The 22,063-nt window shown below is 44.2% G+C and overlaps 3 protein-coding genes across 4 annotated transcripts; 2 read left to right on the forward strand and 1 right to left on the reverse strand.

Annotated features, from left to right (window-relative positions):
• The first annotated feature begins 2,159 nt into the window (after window positions 1–2,159).
• LOC6547734 (putative gustatory receptor 57a) lies at window positions 2,160–3,465 on the forward strand. The gene is made up of 2 exons (XM_001974912.1): window positions 2,160–3,293; window positions 3,349–3,465. Exons 1-2 carry the CDS (start codon window positions 2,160–2,162, stop codon window positions 3,463–3,465), a joined length of 1,251 nt encoding a protein of 416 aa, XP_001974948.1.
• A 13,583-nt stretch (window positions 3,466–17,048) lies between these two features.
• Window positions 17,049–18,479, reverse strand: LOC6547733 (MIP18 family protein galla-1). Its single transcript, XM_001974911.3, has 4 exons — window positions 17,960–18,479; window positions 17,784–17,896; window positions 17,369–17,519; window positions 17,049–17,303 (listed from the first exon to the last, which is right to left on the reverse strand). The coding sequence occupies exons 1-4, from the start codon at window positions 18,264–18,266 to the stop codon at window positions 17,206–17,208; spliced, it is 669 nt and encodes a 222-aa protein (XP_001974947.1). The 5' UTR covers window positions 18,267–18,479; the 3' UTR covers window positions 17,049–17,205.
• Window positions 18,480–18,521: 42 nt separating this feature from the next.
• Window positions 18,522–21,982, forward strand: LOC6547732 (maternal protein exuperantia). 2 transcript variants are annotated; one of them, XM_001974910.3, is made up of 5 exons: window positions 18,522–19,007; window positions 19,274–19,450; window positions 19,527–19,679; window positions 19,757–21,047; window positions 21,301–21,982. In XM_001974910.3, exons 2-4 carry the CDS (start codon window positions 19,301–19,303, stop codon window positions 21,020–21,022), a joined length of 1,569 nt encoding a protein of 522 aa, XP_001974946.1. In that variant the 5' UTR covers window positions 18,522–19,007; window positions 19,274–19,300; the 3' UTR covers window positions 21,023–21,047; window positions 21,301–21,982. The 2 variants fall into 2 exon arrangements, with proteins under 2 accessions (XP_001974946.1, XP_026836643.1); XM_026980842.1 differs by lacking the exon at window positions 18,522–19,007 and adding an exon at window positions 19,101–19,238 and having other exon boundaries at window positions 19,288–19,450.
• The last annotated feature ends 81 nt before the right edge of the window (window positions 21,983–22,063 follow it).

Here is a 22,063-nt window from a genome sequence, read left to right on the forward strand (position 1 = left end):
CTAGTATACCCTTTTACTCTACGAGTAACGGGTATAATAAATCTGTACCTATACCAATTCTAAACATGAAACCAACACATATTTAACTGGTGTTGGGTAGAACTGAATTTTTCGCAACACCTTATCGTATACATTTTTAACACATCCTAAAATCTAAATTTGATTTGACTCATTTATTGCCCTCGATCAAGCGAAAGGTTGTCCTTTCTGTTGTTGTCGATTTTGCCCTTTGGAGTGTCAAACCCGAAATTTTGACGGGGGTCATGTGGAAAACTGACGGGGAATTTTCTATTTGTTCGCCTCTGTGAAAACCTCTCCAGATATGTTGGCATTTTAAATTAGCGTTAATTGAATCCATATGGGCGGAGATTTGATTTCCCTTTTTGTGACTGGTGCTCGTGTTGTTTTACTTTTGGACATTTCGGCGAGTCAATCCGGAGCTCCATCACTCAGGCAACCAGCTGTCAGGATACGAGTGTGTGGAAGTCCTGACAAGGACAAATGAGTAGAAAAGTGTGGGCAAAAGCCTAAAAGTTACTGGACCACGGCCCTCGAGCCAAGTCAATTTAATTCAATTGGATGCGATTGGATTTGGTAATTGCTGTTCTTAATGCAAATGTGGCTGCACTGGCGGAGCACTGAGCCGAAAGTTGATAAATAATAAATATAAATTGCAAAAAAACAGAACTAATTACAGGGAAATACTCTAGCCAGCAATGCAAGGACTCCCCGACTGGTGGATATAGTTTATAGTATGGATTTTGATCACATTCAATGCAGAGCATTCGAGCATCATTTGGCCCTTGATGGTGCATTTCATTTATACGATTTATTTCCTAGTTAAGCCGCCCAGAGGTTAATCAGCCAGAAAATCAACAGTTGCGCATAAATAATTCTGTGTTCGAATTCATTTATGTACATATGTGTCCCTGTGCGCTGAACCACAAATGTGCAGCAAACAATTTATTAACTGACTCCATGCCGTTTGGTTGTCATTTGCAAAGCATTTGACGTTTTTCCAACCGGCCACTGACTAATTAATTTTACACTTCTTCCCCACCGAATTGTCCTTTGCGCGACTTTCTTTCGGGAATTTCATAAATATTTAATGCAAAATAATTAAGAGAAGTGAGAGTGAACGGGCGCGAAGGCGATGATTGATTGCCACCTGCTACCGTTTGGACAATCATAAAAATTTCCGTTAATCAAGTTTTATTAATTAAAGGCAACAAAAAGCCCACCTGCATCTTCTGGCCCCCATCTCGCTTAATTTCACCTTCCTCCGAAGGCTGTAAATCATGCCATACTCGTACATATACATCACCGAACTGTCCCAGTTCGAAGGGTTGAGCTCTGTCACCGGGTATTAACAACTTTTCCAGCTTGGCCATAATCCATAGGATTATGGCATTTAATCTGACAGCTCTTCCACCCGTTTCTCGAATGTGCAGAAATTAAATTACTCGTGTTGTAGCAACTCACATAATTTGAACATATTTATAAAAATACCAACTGGCCGCAACCTCAAATCAAATGAAACATTTATTCTTCAATTGAGAAATCTTAGAAATGATTTTTCCTTGTCATGTGGTAACTAATTGTGGGAACTCCTGTGGCATCAAGTGGTTGCAAATGGATGCAACTCAACGGACTACTCATTTTCAAAGAGTGCAAAACAGAAATATTAAGTTCCTTCCTATAGCACGTTTATTTTGTTTACCGCGTCTACCAGAAAACAACTCAATTTTATTTGTAAATTGGGAAAGCACTTGTCAAAAGCTATCACAAAAGTAATCAAGTTAATTACTGAATTGCTTTAATGGCTGCCACTCATTTATAAAAATAGCTAATACTAAGTACTCGTCATTAGCTTATTGTATGTAGGGCATAAAAATGTTGGGAAATTCGACATAGAACGAATTATATTTGGATGGTAAAACTTGTTTATGTGCAATAAAAATATGTATGTCTGAATAAAAGTAAATTATTTTACTCGGATTCTGCTTTTTAAATAAAGTTGGTAAAAGATTTTCTTTAGGTGCACTTTTGTACCGCGTAGCTTGTGCTGCTTGGATTTTTGAAGTACCTTATCTTGTGGATATTATCTGGGCTTTTCCGGAATGGAATTGTCATTAGTTCTGCTTCAAAAACTGAGTGCGATGGCCGTGTTGTACTTCTTCCGCGAACCGGAAACCGTTTTCGATTGTGCCGGATTCATTTGCGTGCTGCAGTTCCTTATGGGATGCAATGGGTTCGGCATACGGGGATCAAACTTTAGGATTAGTCGGGCAAGCAGAATCTATTCCATGTCGGTGGCCATGGCAGCGTTGGTCTGTCTCTTTGGATCCCTGAGTGCCCTTTTGGCAGCCGAAGATGTACGAGAACGTCTGGCAAAGGCCGACGATCTGGTTCTGAGCATTTCCGTCATGGAGTTGGTAATGTCCACCTTGGTCTTTGTGGTCACTGTGATATCCCTGCAAGTATTTGCACGCCGACACTTGGGTATCTATCAAAGATTGGCTGCCTTGGATGCCAGGCTTATGAGCGACTTTGGCGCTAATCTGAACTATAGAAAAATGCTGAGGAAGAACATAGCCCTGCTGGGCATAGTGACCATTATTTATTTGATATCCATCATCAGTGCCGCCTTCCAAGTGGCCAGCGGTCATCGAGCCCTCTTCCTGCTTTTCGCCTTCTGCTATATTATAGTCACCGGAGGACCCCACTTTACGGGCTATGTGCACATGACCCTGGCCGAAATGCTGGGCATCCGTTTGCGGTTGCTCCAGCAACTGCTCCAACCGGAATTTCTCAACTGGCGATTTCCGCAGGTGCAAGTACAGGAGTTACGCATACGCCAGGTGGTGTCCATGATCCAGGAGCTGCACTATCTCGTCCAGGAGATCAACAGGGTGTACGCCCTCAGTCTGTGGGTAGCCATGGCCCACGACTTGGCCATCAGCACCAGTGAGCTGTACATCCTGTTTGGTCAGTCCGTGGGCATGGGCCAGCAGGATGAGGAGGAGAACAGCAGTAGCTATCGAATGCTCGGATATGTGGCCCTGTGTATGATCCCACCGCTCTACAAGCTCCTGATAGCTCCATTCTATTGCGATCGAACCATTTACGAGGCAAGGAGATGTCTGCGGCTCGTCGAGAAGCTGGATGACTGGTACCCCCAAAAGTCCTCGCTGCGACCCTTGGTCGAGTCCCTAATGTCGTGGCGGATGCAGGCCAAGATTCAATTCACCAGTGGCCTAGATGTTGTGCTCGACCGCAAAGTTATCGGCTTGGTGGGTAGCATGCAGAACTTGTTAATCGAAACCCTAATTACTTGTATTTAAACAGTTTACATCGATTCTGGTCAATTACCTGCTTATCCTCATCCAATTCGCCATGACCCAAAAGATGGGCGAGCAAATCGAACAGCAGAAGATTGCCCTGCAGGAATGGATTGGATTCTAAGTGCTACAGTCGGAGTTTACTGCTTCAAGATACTTGCGACATTTCCAATACAGATACTATCGTTTATGATGGCAAACCCATTTTCTTCTAGGCCTAAAACACCAACAAAATATTTATAATAAACCAATACACAGCAAATTTCGGCATAGCTGTTGGGGAACCTTAGATATCTTAAAGTGTCTCCAATTTACGGTCGACCCATAGGTAATATTTATCAGGAACTAAATTAATTTACTGCGAGTGGCTCGTTAACATGGAAACTCCATAAATAAGTCAGCATCTCCTCCTCCAAGCCCCCAGATGCAGCCATCTTGTGTCCAGTTCCCGGTGTCCAGTGTCCAGTGCCCAGAGTCCTGTGTCGACTGCACCCAGGAGAGCCGACTAATGATTATTACGTTTGTCGTTTTATTTTATTTGAATTTTATGTAAATTTCCTTCAGGGGGGCGTCGGCTGTTTTATCACTGCAGTCCAAGCCCAGGTGAAAGTCTCTTGGGGAGTCACCCAGCTAATTGGGGGAGGCATGCGGCTCGTATCGATTATGCCAAGGCGGAAATCATTTCCAGGCCCACTGTTTCATTTGGTGAGACGGACTTGTACATTGATTTCATTTCGAAAATCATAGTTGAAACACTCACTCGCTTGGGAACGAAACTATTATGAGTATTCTCGAATGTTATTACCTCGTCGATTTATGGCCAGCACATTGGCGGCCGGCTGAAAAGGGAGACTTTGTGTATTTATGGGAAGGCTGCTTTTATGCTCGTCGTAACCATTGTCCTGGATATGGTGCGTAATTGAATAATATTTTTTCGCTCTCCATCCGCCGCATTCCTTTGCCGTATTCAAGTATTTTCGATTGGCATGACTGCGATCCTTCCTGTATAAGTACATGCGCATTTATACACAAATGTCCGGAGCACCATATAATTTGCAATAATTACCAATGGCAATCCGGAACGTTTTTGCCTTTCAAGAAATGTTGGCGGAATTATTGCATGCGACTAATTGAAAATTGATTGCACCCACTTTGGACATATAATTACCAGAATGATTTCACCAATAAAAACATCGAGTGCGCTGTGCCGCTGAACATTTAGCATTGTATTGGGAATAGTATTCGTACATTTCGCAAGTTAAAAACGGCATGAAAAAGATATTTAGCATTGGCATAATTAGAAAAGGATTCTGGGACAATCGTCCCTCTTGCAGTTATACGTTTCAGTAGCTTCGTCGCCACATAATTTGGCTTAAGTACCTTTATTACGTAGTGCATTAAATTTACAAAAATAAGACAATAGAAAAGGCTGGAGAAAAACAATTTCATTAGCAAAAATGTGTAAGCCGGATGATGCACCAACTTGTTCTGCATCGCATAGCAACTTCCCTCGGTTTTACAAGAAGCCATACAACTTCGAGGTGTGCATAATCCCACAACCCAACTAAAGTACATGCTGCAAGTTCCTTTCTGCCCCACGACAAGGATACCGCCCCCCGTGCATATTGTTGCAGCCGAAGAATGGCAGAGTGTAGAAGCACCAGCAGAGCAGAGCTGGCATAGCTGGCATAGCTGGCAGAGCTGACAAGCTTTTGTAATGTCCGAACCAAAAACTCATAATAACGTAACCCGCTTTACTTAACTAACTCATTTAAAAGTTTCACTAATAGCACGTCACACATGCAGCACATGGCGTGTGCTTAGCCCAATTAAAATGTGGTCAGGGCTGAAGCTTTCACAACTCGCGAGCAGCCCGCATCAGCTAGAAAAAATGTAAAAAAATAAAAAAAAAAACTAAAATGAGTATGGCGATGTGGTTGTGGATGAGGATGAATCTGAAGCTCGGGCAGCATCTGCTTCGGTTTTGCGCACAAAAGTCGCAGCAACAATGCAGAAATAGTCGAGTTGAGTTTTTCACCTCGGCTTTCTGAATTTGTGCATTTCGGAGCTTAATTAGCAGACGTAGCTGGCGCCGACTTTTTTGTATGAGCCACTCTAGCTGTTTTCGCACCTGCATGCGGATCACAATGGCATAAATGGCGAACGCAATGTGTTTACAGCCAGAGATAATGGATAGTGTGAGCTGGCACAAATTAGGGTTAAGTTGGCTGACAAAAGGATTCATTATAATTATGCGACCCAGCGGGCTGACACACACTCTGACTTTATAAAGGGAATCGGGCATCTCGAGGCGTTTTGTCAATAGCTTTGTGTGTTTGAACACTCTTTAATTGCCTTTGTCTGTTTGCTCACACTCCATCGAAAGCGTCGTGTGTCATGCTATCTCTATATATTACATTTATCTCCCTGTCAATCCGTATTTATTTATTTGCATAACTTCCACTTAAAGTGTCAAGCAGAAGTTGAGATACATGAATCTTGGCCATGTTGTTTGCTCAGCATTTGACAGCGCCATAGGAGGAAGGAGACAAAGGATTCGTATGCAAATTCAGTAACTTCGGTTGCAGTTTTGGGGGAGTGGGAGTCAAGCAATTGAACAGAATTGCCGCCAAATATTTGCAACGGCGAGTTAATCAACGACCAACTAAAATATCGCGTATACGACACGTTCGCCGCGAAATGTGCATAATTGATGGGTAATCAATTAAAGCTCACTCTCGCACTCCCGTGAAAAGAGTTGTGCTGCCGCGTTCTGGCCACAACTTGAGGTGAAATCACTTCGGGGCCATAGTGAATTGCCTTTGGGGACGCATTGAATCGGTTTGTGTTTGCCTCTCGAATTTTGCATGCAAATCCACTCAATTAAAGCAATTCCGATGCAATTGTAACGTCTCAGGGATGTGCGTTACGGTGTCGGGGCTTTAAATTAAAAATGCATTAAGTGCGAACTGTAGTTGCTGCATTCGCATTGGGCCCACACCGCTGGGCTTCCATTCCTAATGAGGCCAGACACAAACATTTGCCCACGTAATAAACATTTTACGAGCGTGCTAGTGTTTATTTATTCAAATGCATTTAAAATAGCATGAAATGCCATAAGGGGGCGACACTTAACGAGCCCAAGACGAGTCTTCCACTGTATATGCTTTATATACATACATATCTGATCCCAGCGAGACGAGCACGCAATCAAAGACGACGAGCACGAGAAGGAGAACTCTCCAGGCTGAAGCATTCGCCATGTGGCAGCGTAAACACTGAAGCCTCCTCCTTTCACTCGGGGCAATGTCAAGAGCACCTGGCCCACTCACACGTGGCAAGGAGATAAAGCGGCAAAGGAGCCAAAGGAGCGGTCCAGGTGGGACATTTTTCCATCCATTAATGCATTTACTAGTCTCCGCTGCTCGCTCATTTTGTTTGCACAGTCCAAGCAAACGACTTTTCAAGCCGCGCAGCTGCAAGGACATGGCTCGAAAATAACACACATGCACGTCTAATTCAAGTGCAAAGGAACAAGCAAATTATGAGCATTTTGTGCTGCTTGCTGGGCGAAAAATGCATGAAAAGGTTAGGGGTTAAGGCCACTTTTGGCCAGCCATTTTGTCAAGCAATTTAAAAGCAGGCCTTTAATATGTTCCCTGGAGCAAGTTACCTCCAAATTCGTACTCTAATTGCGCCACTTTGTGCCAGTTTCCTTGAAACACTGCACAAGCACAGATTCATTTTTCAGATGACTAGTATAAAATGTATTTAATGTAGATATATACAAAATATTTTTTGGCAGTTTCAACGCTGAGTTCAATGCTTGGCAAAATAGATTGGATTTCCATGTGTCCAATTTAAGAGGCCTTTTGATTCTATTTATATTCGAAGCCGAGTGCGAGAAACTATACACCCAATCAGCAATCAATAAAGCGTTGATTTAATGCATTTGGTTGAAAGAGCGCTTTAATTTAACTGCCCATATTGTGATTTGCCAATTGGTTTCCTTGCAAGCCAAACGCATATAAGCTCCACACATGCGGACCATGGAAATCAGTTGGCTTAGTAGCGGCCAAACCAAATCAAACCCGCTTAACCCAGACCATGAACCAAACAAAGCCTTCGCCCAAAAATTCAGAGTAATTGGCCAGATGTCAGAATGCATGGTACCCAATACTATATATATCGCATATAGGCGGGCAAATCGCGGCATTACCCGCCCAATGCACGCTAAAAAAAGTGGGATAAATGCAATTACTATATGTCTTCAACAGGTTAAGAAATTGTAGCTGCCTAAATAAATAGAGCCTGCTCTTCGAGCTTCAATATTTAGACAGATATTCAAATAAATAAAATGTAGATACATTTTTGTTAGTTGAAGTCCGCTCTATGATTTCTCCCAGTGTATCCCCAAAGGATGCCAACTGGCGCTGCAGTTTGCCATGCGTGTTTCGCACAAAATGCGATCAGAGTCGACAAAGCGACAAGTCGGCGTGGCTAATTCGATTGCAATCCGACGAGGAGACCGCATTTTGTCGCCGCTGCAGGCGCAGCTTTAAAATGCCGTTGAGCTGTTTAGGAATAATTTCTGAGCGCCAAACCCGGAGCTACGACCCGGAGATGGGGAAAATCTGAGATTAACACATCCGCCGGATGTCTGCGCCGAAATCAATGGAGAAGTCAGGTGTGGCAGTGGGCCCGCAAATAGAAACAGAGCAAAGTGCCAGCAGCAGAAGCGAAAATCGTTTTGTAATTTGAATTTGATTTTGGCAAACAATTTCGGAATGCGGAAATTGAAAGCGCATGCTGCGCTCAAAACTTTCCGGCTCCCGTACGTAATTACGTAAGCGGGTGGCATCAGATAGAATAACATGCTTTTGCAGACAACAAAAGTGCTTGTATACATACGCAACAAGCTGCAAAGCTGCGCTAAGAAAGTTTCGCGGTTCTGGCACTTGCCAAATTGACAGACAATGCACAAGCGCATTTAGGAGCATATTCACCGACACAAAGTTCGCATAATGGCTTAGACGCCATCCTTTGGGAGCTCGCGCACTCGCCTCCATTTAATTGAAGTGAAATAACATTTTGTGTCAACGTCTAACGAGTAGTTCTCAACGACTGCCACTCCCCACCTTTCGCCTTTGGCGGCAGTCCTAAACTTTTGCAGCAACATCTGGCACACGTTGCGTATGCGCAACATTGAGCACGCTGCAAGCGAAAATGTGTGCTGCACCGCGCAAATCTGTTGCAGAGCAAGCCGGCATGCAATTTGCAACACGCCTGGCCATGTCCTCCAAAGGGACCCCAAGTGGATGCCACTGCGGGTGCGTGTGGTCTAAGTCGTCTTTAATTGAATCCCAGCCAAGATGACGCCAGTTGGACCAAATGTGTGCAGGAGGAGTTCAACTAATGAAATCTAGATGCTGGATAACTTTGCGCAGTTGTATTCAAGGCAATTCAGTTGTGCTGAAAAACATTACACCATTAACACCAGCTTTTGTTGCGGATTGTGGTCTGATTTTGGCTTTGATTCAATTGATATTTTGCATGGGAACCGCAAATGCATTTAGTTAATATTAATAACTTGAAGCTAACAATGTGCAATGCCGCATTTAAGGCAGTATAAATATTGAAAAAATATTGTTGTTTTGTTCGTTTCGAAAGCGAAATCCGGCGGGAAATTGAAGCCAGCATTTGTCTAAGGACTAGTTCAGCCATTAAATGTGGGTCACAGCTGTCCTTGAGCCATTTTCCCCCACCAGATGCCGCCACACTTGGTCAAGCTTTGCATGTGACTTATGCTTCTGGCGCCTTTCATTTTAATTCGTTTAAGCTGGAGATGCGTGCCGCACCCGGAGGAAATGTGAAAAAGGATGCCGCACTCGCCTCACAGTGCCACATGTCCGAGCAGCTCTGCTCCATTAAGCTAAGTGCCGTGCGAGGAAGAAGGATCCTGTGCTCGCTGCAGGATATGCAATGCATTTGTCATTGCGGAATGCGTTTTAGCAAATGTTGGCCACGCTTTCAAAATTACATAACACAAATACCAGGAGACGGAGATGGAACTGCTGCCCGGACATTGCTTTGAAGGCGCCACCAACTTCTCACCAAAACTGCTGATGGTGCAACAATTTTTCCAGCTACACATACAAAATACACGATCCAGTAGATAAGCACTTCCGAATAAAGATTAAACTGATGGAATTTCACTTTACTAATATATTTGTACAAATTGATGTTAGAATTTAACGAAATTGTTAAAGTCAGGAGTTCACACCAATCTATTTATTATTTTATTTTATTTGCCACAATAATGTTTTTTGCAATTGAATTCTGCCAGTGTGATGTTGCTGGTTGCGATGTTGCTTTGCTGCTGCTGATGTTGCCTCAGCCTTTGTATGTTGCTGTGGCGGCAGCTGAAATTAATATTTGCACTCAAAATGCAATTTTCCAGGCATTTCCTCTCCTTTTCGGCGGTCCTGGCGCAATGAGTTGGGTGTTGTCACTTGTTAGAGCTGATGTTGCCCCACGTACATGCCAGCGGTTATTTTTTTTTCTGCCTTCTGCAATCCAACCCAGAAACTCCGGGTGCCTGGCACCCGTTCATTTTGCATTTTCCGTTTAGCAGCGTGGGAAATGCAGCGTCGCGTAAATGAATTTGCCATTTCTCATGGCAACTCATGGCTACTCATGGCTCTTGGCGGTGGATCCTGGAGCTGGCCAGAGATTGCAGGCCGAGACGCGTGACATGACCATTTGTCAAAGCCAGGCTTGGGCATCACAGGTGCAGACGCCCACATTAATAGTTAATTAAGCAGGTGTTGGTGGTGCTGCAACAGCCCGGCATCTGCAACAATAATTGCATTATTCATGGGCTGTCGCATGTGCGGCTGCCATTTCGAGCAACTCAATTTCATAATAAGTGGGTCTGTAATGGCGTAAACAACAGCCAGCATGGCAACAACAGCCGCCAAGTTCAAGAACTCAATTAGCCGAGGAACAAAAACACACAAGATGAACACGAGATGAATGGAGGCTGAAGCCAAGGAGCCACCAGGCAGCTGGGGGATTCCCTCGAGAATCCTGCGCCACTGCCATCGTTAATCTTACATGCAAATTCATATTAAAACTATGCCCTTGCTCCATCTTCCGCCTCGTCTTCGCGCAACTGGCGCTGCTGAAAAAAGTTGCTAATTTTGTATGCCAACTGTAAGAGTACTTTGAGCCCCTCTCGACCCCTTTTGCACCGCGCCTCTTTGCTCAGCCACTGCATTGCGCATTGCTCCTCCTTGCAATAACATTTTGTTTATTTGAACTTTTCCGCTGATGGCGTTGGCGATGGTGGCACGGCGATTTTTCCACGGTATTCGTACGTCTGTATCGGCATCTGTACATATATTCCGCAGATATGAACTCGAAATGGATGAGTTCGAGGAGTTCAATTAGCCGTTAATGGACTACTTAAGCAAAGGGCTCAGTGATTGCATTTCCCAAATTAATAACTTGGAAATTCATAACTGGGATTTCTCTGAGGGATTTTCTCATTGTAAACCCATTACGTACCATTTTTCTCACTATGTAAATATATTCTTTTGCAGCAAACTGATATATCTCATATTTTAATCCAAAAAATAAACGGAAGCGAAATGGAATAGGAGGTAATCGAGTCTTTGGGCGAATATAAATACAGATTCCGCAGATACCTACGCGCTTGGATATTGTTTAGCGGGTATCTGATAGTCGAGACTCCCGACCACGCCATTCCTCCTCGTTTTACGCTGCATTTCGGCAATGTCAATGCAATGAGTAGGATTTCACATAGCGTCAGAGGAAGTTTGTCTCGTCGGCAGCCACGAAAACAAACAAGTAAACAAGTGAAAAATGCTAATGAGCCTCCCGTAATTAAAATCACACACCCATATTTGCCTACAAATGCACATACATATGTTACAAACAGGTGTGCAAATGCGGCATCCTCGCCGTCGTAGATGCAGTTTCAACTAATTACAATTTTATTAACTAGAAAACGAACCGACAACTGACTACTGTCAATCCCCGAAAGCGAATGCCTGTTCATTCAGGAAGCGACTCGATTGCCGGGCAAATAGTTGGTCGAATGTTGGCCATTCTAAAACATGTCGGGTTCAATCTGCATAACAAATGCAGAACTCAAAACCCGTTTTCAAGGCCAAGGCCAATCAAATACGTATGCAATTGCCCAAATATCGAAAAGTTGCATAGGCATAACTTGACACTAATCCCCAGGCAGAGAAAACAATGAGCAGAGTGCCCTACATTTTGTTGGGGACTTTGGAATTGCCTGACAAGCTGATACAAATATTGTAAAAAGTTAATAGGAGTTCATAATTTTATATACAGCATTCTTCTTCACGGAGAATAAAAGTAATGGAATTTAAATATTACATTTCGCAACATTGTTGTTTTTTGTTAATATTTTATAACTTTAGGGAATAGCAGCAGCTACACCATAAAAACTATTGGTATTGAAATTTTGTAAAAATGTAGTTAGTGAACGTTAAGCATAAGAAACTGATAAGCCGAATTTTTGTAGCGCATCCTGGCACAGATTCGGTTTCCAACCCACAAACACACTCGTCCTTTGCCTTTTCCATGGTGTAACCAATTTTATAGAGTGTGTTAGAGTAAAAAATTATACAGAAATAATATGGAAAAACAACAGGACAGCAATGAAAAAAAAGGAAGGAAGAAAAGCGAAGGGAAGGGCGGGTAGGAGAGACGATGGCAGTCGCCGCAAAGGCAACAAATTCGAATGAAAAACTTTCTAATGAGTCGGCATTACAATTTCAAATTTGTTGCGCAAATTATTATAAAAGTTTGTGTGTGAGCGGAACAACATACTGAAAGTTATATACGAGCCTGAGGTTGGCATACAAATGCCACAATAATAATTTCCAAGCCAGCCCCCCAAAGGGAGGAGCTATGAAATCCAGGAGTCAATTGCAGGAGGAGTAGCCTAGTTTCGTTGTTGTTTCGGTTTGACTGCTGCCTTTTTGCTGAAGAACTTGTTACAGTTCCAGTCGCCCAGGCTGGCATTTAATTATTTAATTACTTAGTTATAATTGCAGGAATATCTGTGCGTCTCGTGGCCCGCAACACTTACATGTTTTTCACACTTTTATGCATTTGAAATTCAATTTTTCGCATCTTTCACTGCGAAATTGTTTTAGTGGCATGCAAGTAAAGCAGGAAGTGTGGAAAATATGTAAATTTGAATTTATATATATATGCTTGTATATATGGGGGCAATACAGGTCAGACTGGCCAAACACAATTCGCACCTAATTTAGTTTATTATTTCATGATTTCATTTATTTTTCGCCTGCGGTCGGCCGAAAATTGTTGGCCAAAGTGGATTAGAGTCGGTTTTGGGCCGTAAAAGAAATTTTAACTTTTCGCTCTGCTTTTTTTACGATGCGTACAAAAAATTGTTGCATGTCGAATGACAGTTTGTGGGGCATTGCGGGGTTGCGGGCTGCGGAGTGCTGTTTTGAATATTTAAATCATTTTATTTGCCACGCCACTTAGCGAGCAGCTTTCATCGTCCATGGCAGCGAAAACCGGCTGCAATTCTTTCTGCTTTCGGCTCGAAATCAATTATTTAGGCAAAATGTCAGCCAAATCTGTGCTCTGTTGTTTTGTGTTCCCTGTTTGTGTCACGTTATGAATTTAGATTAAACAATTTGGCCATCACATTGGTTGTGCGATAGTACCAATGGGAATAGAAATCAGTTCAAAGGTTTTCAAACTCCAATTACTCACATATTGCGAACCAAAATTTAAATATACCCAGCGAAAAAGCGCATATAAATGGTTTTTCAGTTCTATAAACATTTTGGACAAAATATTACAAGTTAAATATTTTTGTTAAAAAATTTCTTCGTGCTTTAAAAAGCTTGTTATATAAAGCCACAATTAATTTGAAACCATAAAGCCCTTAATTAGGTGAGTAACCAGAGTAAAAACGTAATTAAAGAATTTACTTGCCTGATTTATGGTTTAATTACATTTTCAATTTAAAACAAGAATTTAAAAATTCCTTTTTAAAATTGGCAATAGAAATTGAACAAACATGTAAATATGAAAAAATCTATATACACTTAAATGCATCTTTAAGTTTAAACATTAAATGTCAATTTGTCCAAGGCAAACCCATCAATGAATAATTATTCGGAACGATTTGAGCTCCATTTCGCCCAAGAACCTAATCGATTTTCGATGTGTTCGAGCAGGCAAGCAAATGCTGCATTCCATGGGAGCCGGCCAATGTGGAGCTATTTTAGACAATTATGCTCTGATTACACACGTTTTAGTTGCCATCGGACACCATTCCGAATCCGGATCCGGAACAATTGTCCGCTGCAAGGAGAGAAGGGGGAGCAGCATGAGCAGGGGCAGCAGGGGCAGCAGGAGGAGCAGAGGGATCAGGTGGAGCAGGTGGAGGTCCTGCACCTTTGTTAATTGCTGTTGCAGGCGTCTTCAGGCCAATGAGCTGGCGGAAGCTCAAATGGCACTTGCCGTGCATTTAACATTAGTTCGTTAGCTCCGGCAAATGGCAAATGGTCAACAGCAAAAAGCCCTCGGCAGCTGGGATCCAAAGAGCGGCGACCTCTTGGCCAGAAGTCAGCACGGCCAGCAAAAATGTCAACTTGAGGCCAAGAAAGGACTCAGACAAAGGCTTTATACACACATATATGTAGGTATATATAGGTATATATAGTCTGGAATGGGGATAAATGCATGCCAGGTGGGATGTGCGGCCGAAGGGTGAAGTGCAACAAAAGAGCTGAAAATTAAAAAGAGACAAGCAATTAAAATGGCTTACAACCGGGCGAACAAGGGGTTTTGGCTTGCCGGGTGTGGCGGGGCAGTCGGGTAGCGGTAACAGCTGTAACTGTAATTGTTGCTGCTGCTGCTGCTGCTGCGGCATAATTGCCGACAGGATGCAACGCACGCGACCACTTCCGCTTGGCAGGCGCTTCATCCTCGATGGCCCTTCCGGCCCTCGTCTTTAACCCACGAAGCACCAACTAGGGTCAAGTCAAGCAATTTATACTAAAAATCGAACCATTATTATATACTTCACAAGATGCGTTAATGATTTCAAAACTATTTTCCAGGTTCACTTAGTTTGGCAGCACTGTTAACAATGTTAACGCAATATAAATTTAAGAACCAGTGGGTTAAGCAAACCTCACTCAGAAGGCAGCAGGAGGACAACTCATAGGGCTGGCACATTGTGCGCCCAAAATAAATGGCGAGTCGAGTGCAGCAGAAATTAATAGCAGTGCAAACAAGAAAATCCCCTTCTGCGCCACCTTCTCCGGCTCAGACGGAGCTCACCCGGTGCCTGGATGGCCGAAAGCAGGAATCATGCCACCTCCATCCCCATCCCCATCCCCATGCTCGTGGCTGTCTCTGCTGATGCGTAAGTTGTCAGCTGCTGAATGGCCAACGTGCCAGCACCCACCCACCCGCAGACATTTGCGGCTGCTTCTGGCTGTGGCAGGGGCTTCACCACTGACCAGGACTTTGCATAATGCGCATACGCCCCGTAAGCCCGTAGGCGGTTGTTCGCCATTGAGTGTTACTTCCGGTTTCAAGGAGCTGCGCCCCAACAGCTTTGGCCAGAACCATTACAACAATTGGTTGCAACAACGCGAGCTGTGCGCCACCTGAAAAATAAAAACAGGAACTGCGATGTGAGCAGAATCGACCACGTAGTACTCCTTATATGGATTTCAGTGTTGGCACTAAGTGGCGATTTTGTATTAAAGAGGATAATATTTCCGTAATATGATTTGCGATACACACCGGCTGCACTATGATTTAAGAAAGTTCAATTCATTTGAGCTGATTCAGATTGCGAATTCAGCTCTGGACTGAGGAGACGGCATACCCGCACAGGCAACCTGCTGCAATCCAAGGAGCCGGGGGGCATGAAATGGGTTTGTGGGACCCATAATGAAATACATGGCATATGCGGAGACCCGGATCGGGCGAACAATGTGTGAATGCAACTCCACAGCCGGCCGTGGCTCCGGCATCCTCATCCTGTGCACTCCGTCCGGATGCCCGCCGTCACGATGGCAATCATAATAATGGCACACAATTTAACAGCATTGCGTATCGGAAGGAAATCTCGGTGGCCGCAATCTGTGCCTCTCGTCTTCGGGCCACTGTGACTTGGAGTCGGACTCATTGCATTTGCCTACTTATGTACTCGACCCGGGAGCGGTGGGCGTGGCACTGGGAGGGCACTGCAGACCGGATTAAATGGGTCACTTTGACCGCTGCACAAATGACAATTGCCGGTCAGCAAATCCTGGGGAATTGCTGCAGTTGTTGGCTTGGCTTAAATGCATATGCATTAACATAATAAATTATGCATTTTTCGCACATAAAATTCTGTCGCAGTCGGCATCCCCATGACTTTCCTTCCTGGGACAGTTCCTTCCCAGTTGACACTCGAACTGAGTCATTATGACTCTGTCCCAAGTTTCTGCTCACGTGTACCTTGTGGTTATTAAATGTCTTACCCACATCACATGGCTCTTAGCCATTCTATGATTTCAAATAGAATCAAGTAAGGGAAATTAAAATGTGCATAAGTAAACCATGCTCTAATGATTAGTTATTTCAAATCGATCCTTTGTATTTAAGCTAAGCGGATATTCTTCGATCGGAGCAAAATCCTATATACACATAGTTATAAAATAAGTGGCAGACCAGTCTGCTTCCAATTACTGCTCACCTGAAATCTCTGAGCTGGGGGCAGAGCGTGCTCCGGTGGCTTCGGTCATGGTCACGCTGGCGACACGGAGCTGGGAGGCTCGAAGGAGCCATCTGCCAGTGGCTGACACTCCTATTTCTCCGGCCAACGTGTCCGGGCCGAGGCCCGCTTTGATTGCAGTCGCCAATTAGCGTAATATTCGCAATATGCTTTTGTCTGCGCATTCATTTTTATTATATTTCCCTCGCTTTCTGAGACAGCAGCACGCCTAAGGGACACGAAGGGTCTCGCCCAGCTTCCATTCCGTGAATATTGGCCGGCGGTGTCATGGCAAAAAGTTCGCTGCGCCAGATGGTTTTAATTGCTGGTGGGGATGTTTTTTTGCCTAAGTCTTTGGAAATTAGTTTAAAGCATCTGAGCGCGAGGCCAAGCAACTAATTGATATTGCTTAATATTTATGGCTTGCCCTTTTGGGGGGGAGCGGGGTGAAGCGGTGTGAGCGGAAGTGCAGTGCAATTTAACAAATGGAAAACCCCGGAAATGCAAATTGGAGCAGAAACAGCGACAGTCATGGCAACAAAGTGCTCACTGAAACCGGAGAGTTGCAAAGAAATTAGCCGAGTCGAATGTGTGTCATGCACTCAACTGAACAGCGCCAACGACAGGTGATTGCCCTGCGTTACGCCCCAAACATTTTCTACTCTTCTGGAGCTGATAAGTCCGTGTGACGTGCACGCTTGCTTGTGCCCAACATGGCCGGTCCATCGATCCGAATTCGATTCATTCACCCGCCATGACACCGTTGTGCACACGGTTTTCTTTTGGCCGAATGTCCGACGGCCATATCGTTCCGGCCGAATGTAAACAATGAGAGTTGTTGGGCCCCGGGAACCTTATCAGTAAACATACGCGGGAAAATAGATAGGACGTTGAGCAATCGATGGTGGAATCACAACGCACCAGCGATTAACAGATTTAAAGGGCTTTAATGCTAAGCACACACTCCCTGATGCTACTTAATGGTATACTTAATCCTAGACATTCCTCAAAAAATTCCTAAACTACAGAAATTTATGGCAAAGAGAGCTACTCCTCATCCTTGATGCAGTTCTCGACCAAATCCCGCAGATTGGGGTTCTCCATGGCCGCAGCGATGCGCTCCTTGTCATTGATTTGCTTGTTAACTAGGGAAACGTAAAAAGTTTAATTAAAACATATAAGATGATAGTATCTAGCTTGTCTAACTTACTCTCTTCCTCGGTTTGATGGGCACCCTTTTTGATGTATATGTCTAGTTTTATGTTGTGCGGAAGTCCACGTTCCACTTTCACGCGTATACAGAGTCCAATCAGAGTGGCCAACGAGCAATGTGGCACTGTGGGGTTAAACTCGATGCGTACCTGAATAATTTAAAAGGTATATTTAATTCATTAAAAGTGATTCCTATACAACAGATTTATGACTATTTATAAGTCTTTATAAGTCTATACGACTTTAAGCAATGAGATTAATTTTAGGGGCAATTTGAAGCTAAGTCGTTATGCTTTCAAAATATGTAAACAGAGTTGTAATTCGCCAGAACAAATATGATAAAATAATAATTAATATATTATAAATAGTAATTATTAGATTATGGCTTAAGTTGAAGACATCGAATAACGTACAACTGAGACATTCGAGCGCGTGGGAGGCATCACAAAGATTCCATCCTCATAGACAACGTTCAGGTCCTCCAAAGTGCACGGTTTCTCGGGATCGCGAATGCCGCGCAACAGATCTGTGTAACGACATGGGGAATTACATAACTCTGTCAGAATAAAATTGCCCTTAAATATCGAACCATAGATGGTTTCCTGCAGCTCCGTCGAATTCTTGTAGCCCAGCTCATGGAGCAGTGCGTCCTCCCCGAAGGCAATAGCCTCATCATCCATCGACATCTGGCTTGTTTTGCGCACTAACTCGTCGGCGTTCTGGCTGCGCCCGCTGCTACTGATACTGGCGCTGCTGCTGCTGCTGCCCGTACCGCTTCCTCTTCCGCCCGTTCCGCCGGCACTCCCACTATCGCCGCCGCACGACGACGTCACTGTTGCGACCGAGCTGGCGCCGCCGTCGGATTCGGAGAGCTTGCGCTTTATGTAGGACAGCATGTTTGGCACCTGTGCGTTGTGTTATCTCGCCTGGTTTTATCTTGAGCGTTGTGTTTCTGCTTCCGTGGGTGGTTACAGCAGCATAATTCGGTCACCGTGTGCGTTGTTTTCTTGGTAATTGTTCACTTTTTCGGTGCAAGTTGTTGGAAATAAGCAATGGCATCAGCTGATTATTGTTTGTGTGCCGACCAGGGCTGCAGGGTAGCCACTGCTTTGCAGGTATCGATATATCGATAGTGATATCGATGGCTTATCTGCCGCAAACATTTGAAATTTGTCAGCCCTGAGCATCTTATCAGTTCTTGTCTGCGCTTTAGTCCAAATATTTGTTGTTTGTGCACTAATTTCGCCGGCTTAATTATTATAAAAACCATATCAACTTGCTGAAATACAATTGTTCATTATAGAAAGGGTACAAATATTTTGCAGAAAAATAAAGCGTGCACAGTGGGCACTGTGGCAAGATGTCCCCAAGTTGCAACTGCTTAACCCATCGTACTTAAGTCAAAAATTTCGATTAGCAGGCTGTGCATATGTCAAATTTGCGCAATTTTCCTAGGCCGTCGGGTGCATCAGCAAATAATTCATTACGTTTTAGTTAGTCGTACGAATTGTTTCTTATTTGTGAAAGCTCGTCGAACAGAAGCAAATTTCGCTTTAACCTTTTGAAAAATAAAGGAAAAAGTTCGTAAAAAGCGAAAGAGCCCATCGAAACCAGCACGAAGAAGGAGTTCAATAAAGGTGAGTGCAAAAGAAAAGTGCCAAAGTGTGGTGGAAAGAATATATATATATGTATGCACACATACACATGTGTGTGCTAAAGATGGCGCTTCTGGAAGAAGACCGTTAGTTCTTCCAGAAGCTCGGGTTTAATAGACTCCCGAAAATGCATTGCCCTTCACTTCGTAGCGAAAATCTAGTGAAAGCGGTTCGCGATTTGCAAAGGAAATCAATTCCTTGAAAATTTCTTAAGTGAGTCAGCTAATTTTAATTTTCGATTTTTCAAGATTGCTTTCCGCAGATCATATAAGAAAATGGTTGCCGATAATATCGATGCCGGAGTGGCCATTGCCGTCGCCGATCAATCCTCATCGCCTGTCGACCTTAAGGAAGAACTGCCGGCCGGCAATTACATCGTGGTGGGCGTGGACATAGACACCACTGGACGTCGTCTAATGGATGAGGTATGTAAATTGCGTGCCTCCGCCTGCCGTGCAACCCGTCGTTCGGTCCTAACCCCACTTCCGTTAAACCCCACAGATTGTCCAGCTGGCCGCCTATACACCCACCGACCACTTCGAGCAGTACATCATGCCATATATGAATCTGAATCCAGCTGCGCGTCAGCGCCATCAAGTTCGTGTTATTTCGATTGGCTTTTATCGTATGCTGAAGTCGATGCAGACTTACAAGGTGAGTCAAGTCCAATAAATAGTGACATGCGTAGTCGGAAAGCAGTACTAACGAAACCGCACACAATATCCTTACAGATCATCAAATCCAAGTCTGAGATCGCTGCCCTCAAGGACTTCCTCAACTGGCTTGAGCAACTGAAGGCCAAGGCGGGTCCCAGCTCGGACGGGATTGTGCTTATCTATCACGAAGAGCGCAAGTTCATTCCCTACATGATCCTGGAGTCGTTGAAGAAGTACAGCCTGCTGGAGCGCTTTACCAAGTCGGTGAAGGCCTTCGCAAACGGCATCAACCTGGCCAAGGCTTCTTTGGGCGATGCCAACATCAAGCACTACAGTCTGCGCAAGCTTTACAATATGTTGTCCAGGACCAAGGAGGACGACGCGGCTTGTTCTGCGTCCACATCTGGATCGGGATCCGGATCTAGTACAGTGTCTGATTCGGCATCGATATCCCCCAGGGACAGCACTGTGATTGATGGTAGCAACAAGCAATCTGGCAAGAACGGCGCTCAGGTCGAACGAGATCTGTTTGATGGCAATGCCAGTGTTCGTGCCAAATTAGCCTTCGATGTGGCCCTTCAGCTGAGCAACTCGGACCGCAAACTGGAACCGAAATGCTCAGAGTCGTTGGAGAATATGTTTAATGCCATACGGCCATTTGCCAAGTTGGTGGGCTCCGATGTCCAGGAGCTGGATACACAGAACGAGAATTTGGAGCGCCAAAACTCCTTCCGTCCGGTGTTCCTAAACTACTTTAAGACCACTCTGTACCATCGCGTGCGTGCCGTGAAGTTCCGCATTGTGCTGGCCGAGAATGGCTTCGATTTGAACACACTAAGTGCCATTTGGGAAGACAATGCCACAGAGGGCCTGGACATGGCCCTGCAGTCGATTGGCAGGCTGAAGAGCGAGGACAAGGCGGAGCTGCTCGAGCTTCTGGACAGCTATTTTGATCCCAAGAAGACCACCTTAAAGCCGGTTGTCAAGGCAAACAGCACCAGCAATCGTCGCCGCAATCGACGCAATGCCGGCCAGACAGTCAAGAACGCTATGCCATCCAGCTCCCGTTCGGCTAGTGCCGAGTTTGGAGCAGGAGGCGACAAGTCGCGTAGCGTTTCCTCGGTGCCAGACTCTACAACCAAGACTCCATCGCCAAACAAGTCTCGTACGCAGCGTAAGCGCAACTCGCGTCAAAGCTTAGGGGCGACCCCTAATGGGCTCAAGGTGGCGGCTGATATATCCTCCTCCAAGTCTGAGCTCAACAATACCGCTCCACCTGCCGTAACCCCGGTCGTGGCACAACCCTCACCAACACCGGTGGCCATCACGGCCTCCAACTAAAATCCAGCTCTGGTGGATCCGTAAAGTAAATACCTGGTAGAGAAGCCTCTGCTATTTGCTTTGTAGTTAAACGAGGGCCAAGCTCTCATGTAGATTGTTGATTAATTTTATGAATTGCATACACTTGCTTGTATTTTTAATGAATTTTTTACATACATATAATCAAAATGAAGAATTATAAATTTTCAACGCTTAAGCTAATCATTGGAATCGGCGCTTTTCTAAAAGCTTTAGGAATTTCGGGATTGAGTTTCCTAACTAACATTTTGTCTTTTCAGTATATCGAAAAATGGATGATCAAAACACAAGAAGACAAGGGCGAGGAATGAAGATATAAAATACAACATACGAACTTTTTTCCTTTTTGAAGATCTAGTGCAGACAAGCTTAAAATTCCAGTGGAAGCAAATTTCTAGTGAACACAACGCGGAATTTAGGAATTGAACACCACACGCACACAAAACTCACGAGCACGTTAGTGATCGATAGTGTGAGTGAACGTCACTGTGACGTAAACAGTGACTGTTGAATAGTGATGACACAGCTTCTATTGCCACTTTTGAAACGAGTGAATTGTTAATCGAGACGTTTGAAAACTACATTGTGCAGTATAAGGAGGATGCTGCAAGACCATATATCCACACATTGCAGCTGATATGCAAGAAATAATGATGGAGAAGAAGGATATGATGTACAATGAGGAACTGGCTGCTGCGTTTAGGCATAGTTTTCCATGCGAAGCGATGCACAAAGTCGCACCAGAATGGGCGATTGGAAAAATATGATCCAAAGAAACGCCTCGATGAAAATTTTCCATTGGACAGGCCTGTCAAACCACACTATAAATTTAACACAAGACAAATCCAGGCCGTGTCCAATGTAGAAAACTTTCACATTGAAGCTAAGAAAAATGCACGAATATACAAAATATAGCAATCTAAACAGTTAACCGAACGCACGCACGCACACGCACGCACAAAACATATTCAATACCTTACTCGCACATTCAATAATAAGGGGTGGTAGATGTAACTCACTATT

The sequence above is a fragment of the Drosophila erecta genome, unplaced genomic scaffold (genome assembly GCF_003286155.1).
Source record: "Drosophila erecta strain 14021-0224.00,06,07 unplaced genomic scaffold, DereRS2 tig00000092-arrow-pilon, whole genome shotgun sequence".
Lineage (NCBI taxonomy): Eukaryota > Metazoa > Arthropoda > Insecta > Diptera > Drosophilidae > Drosophila > Drosophila erecta.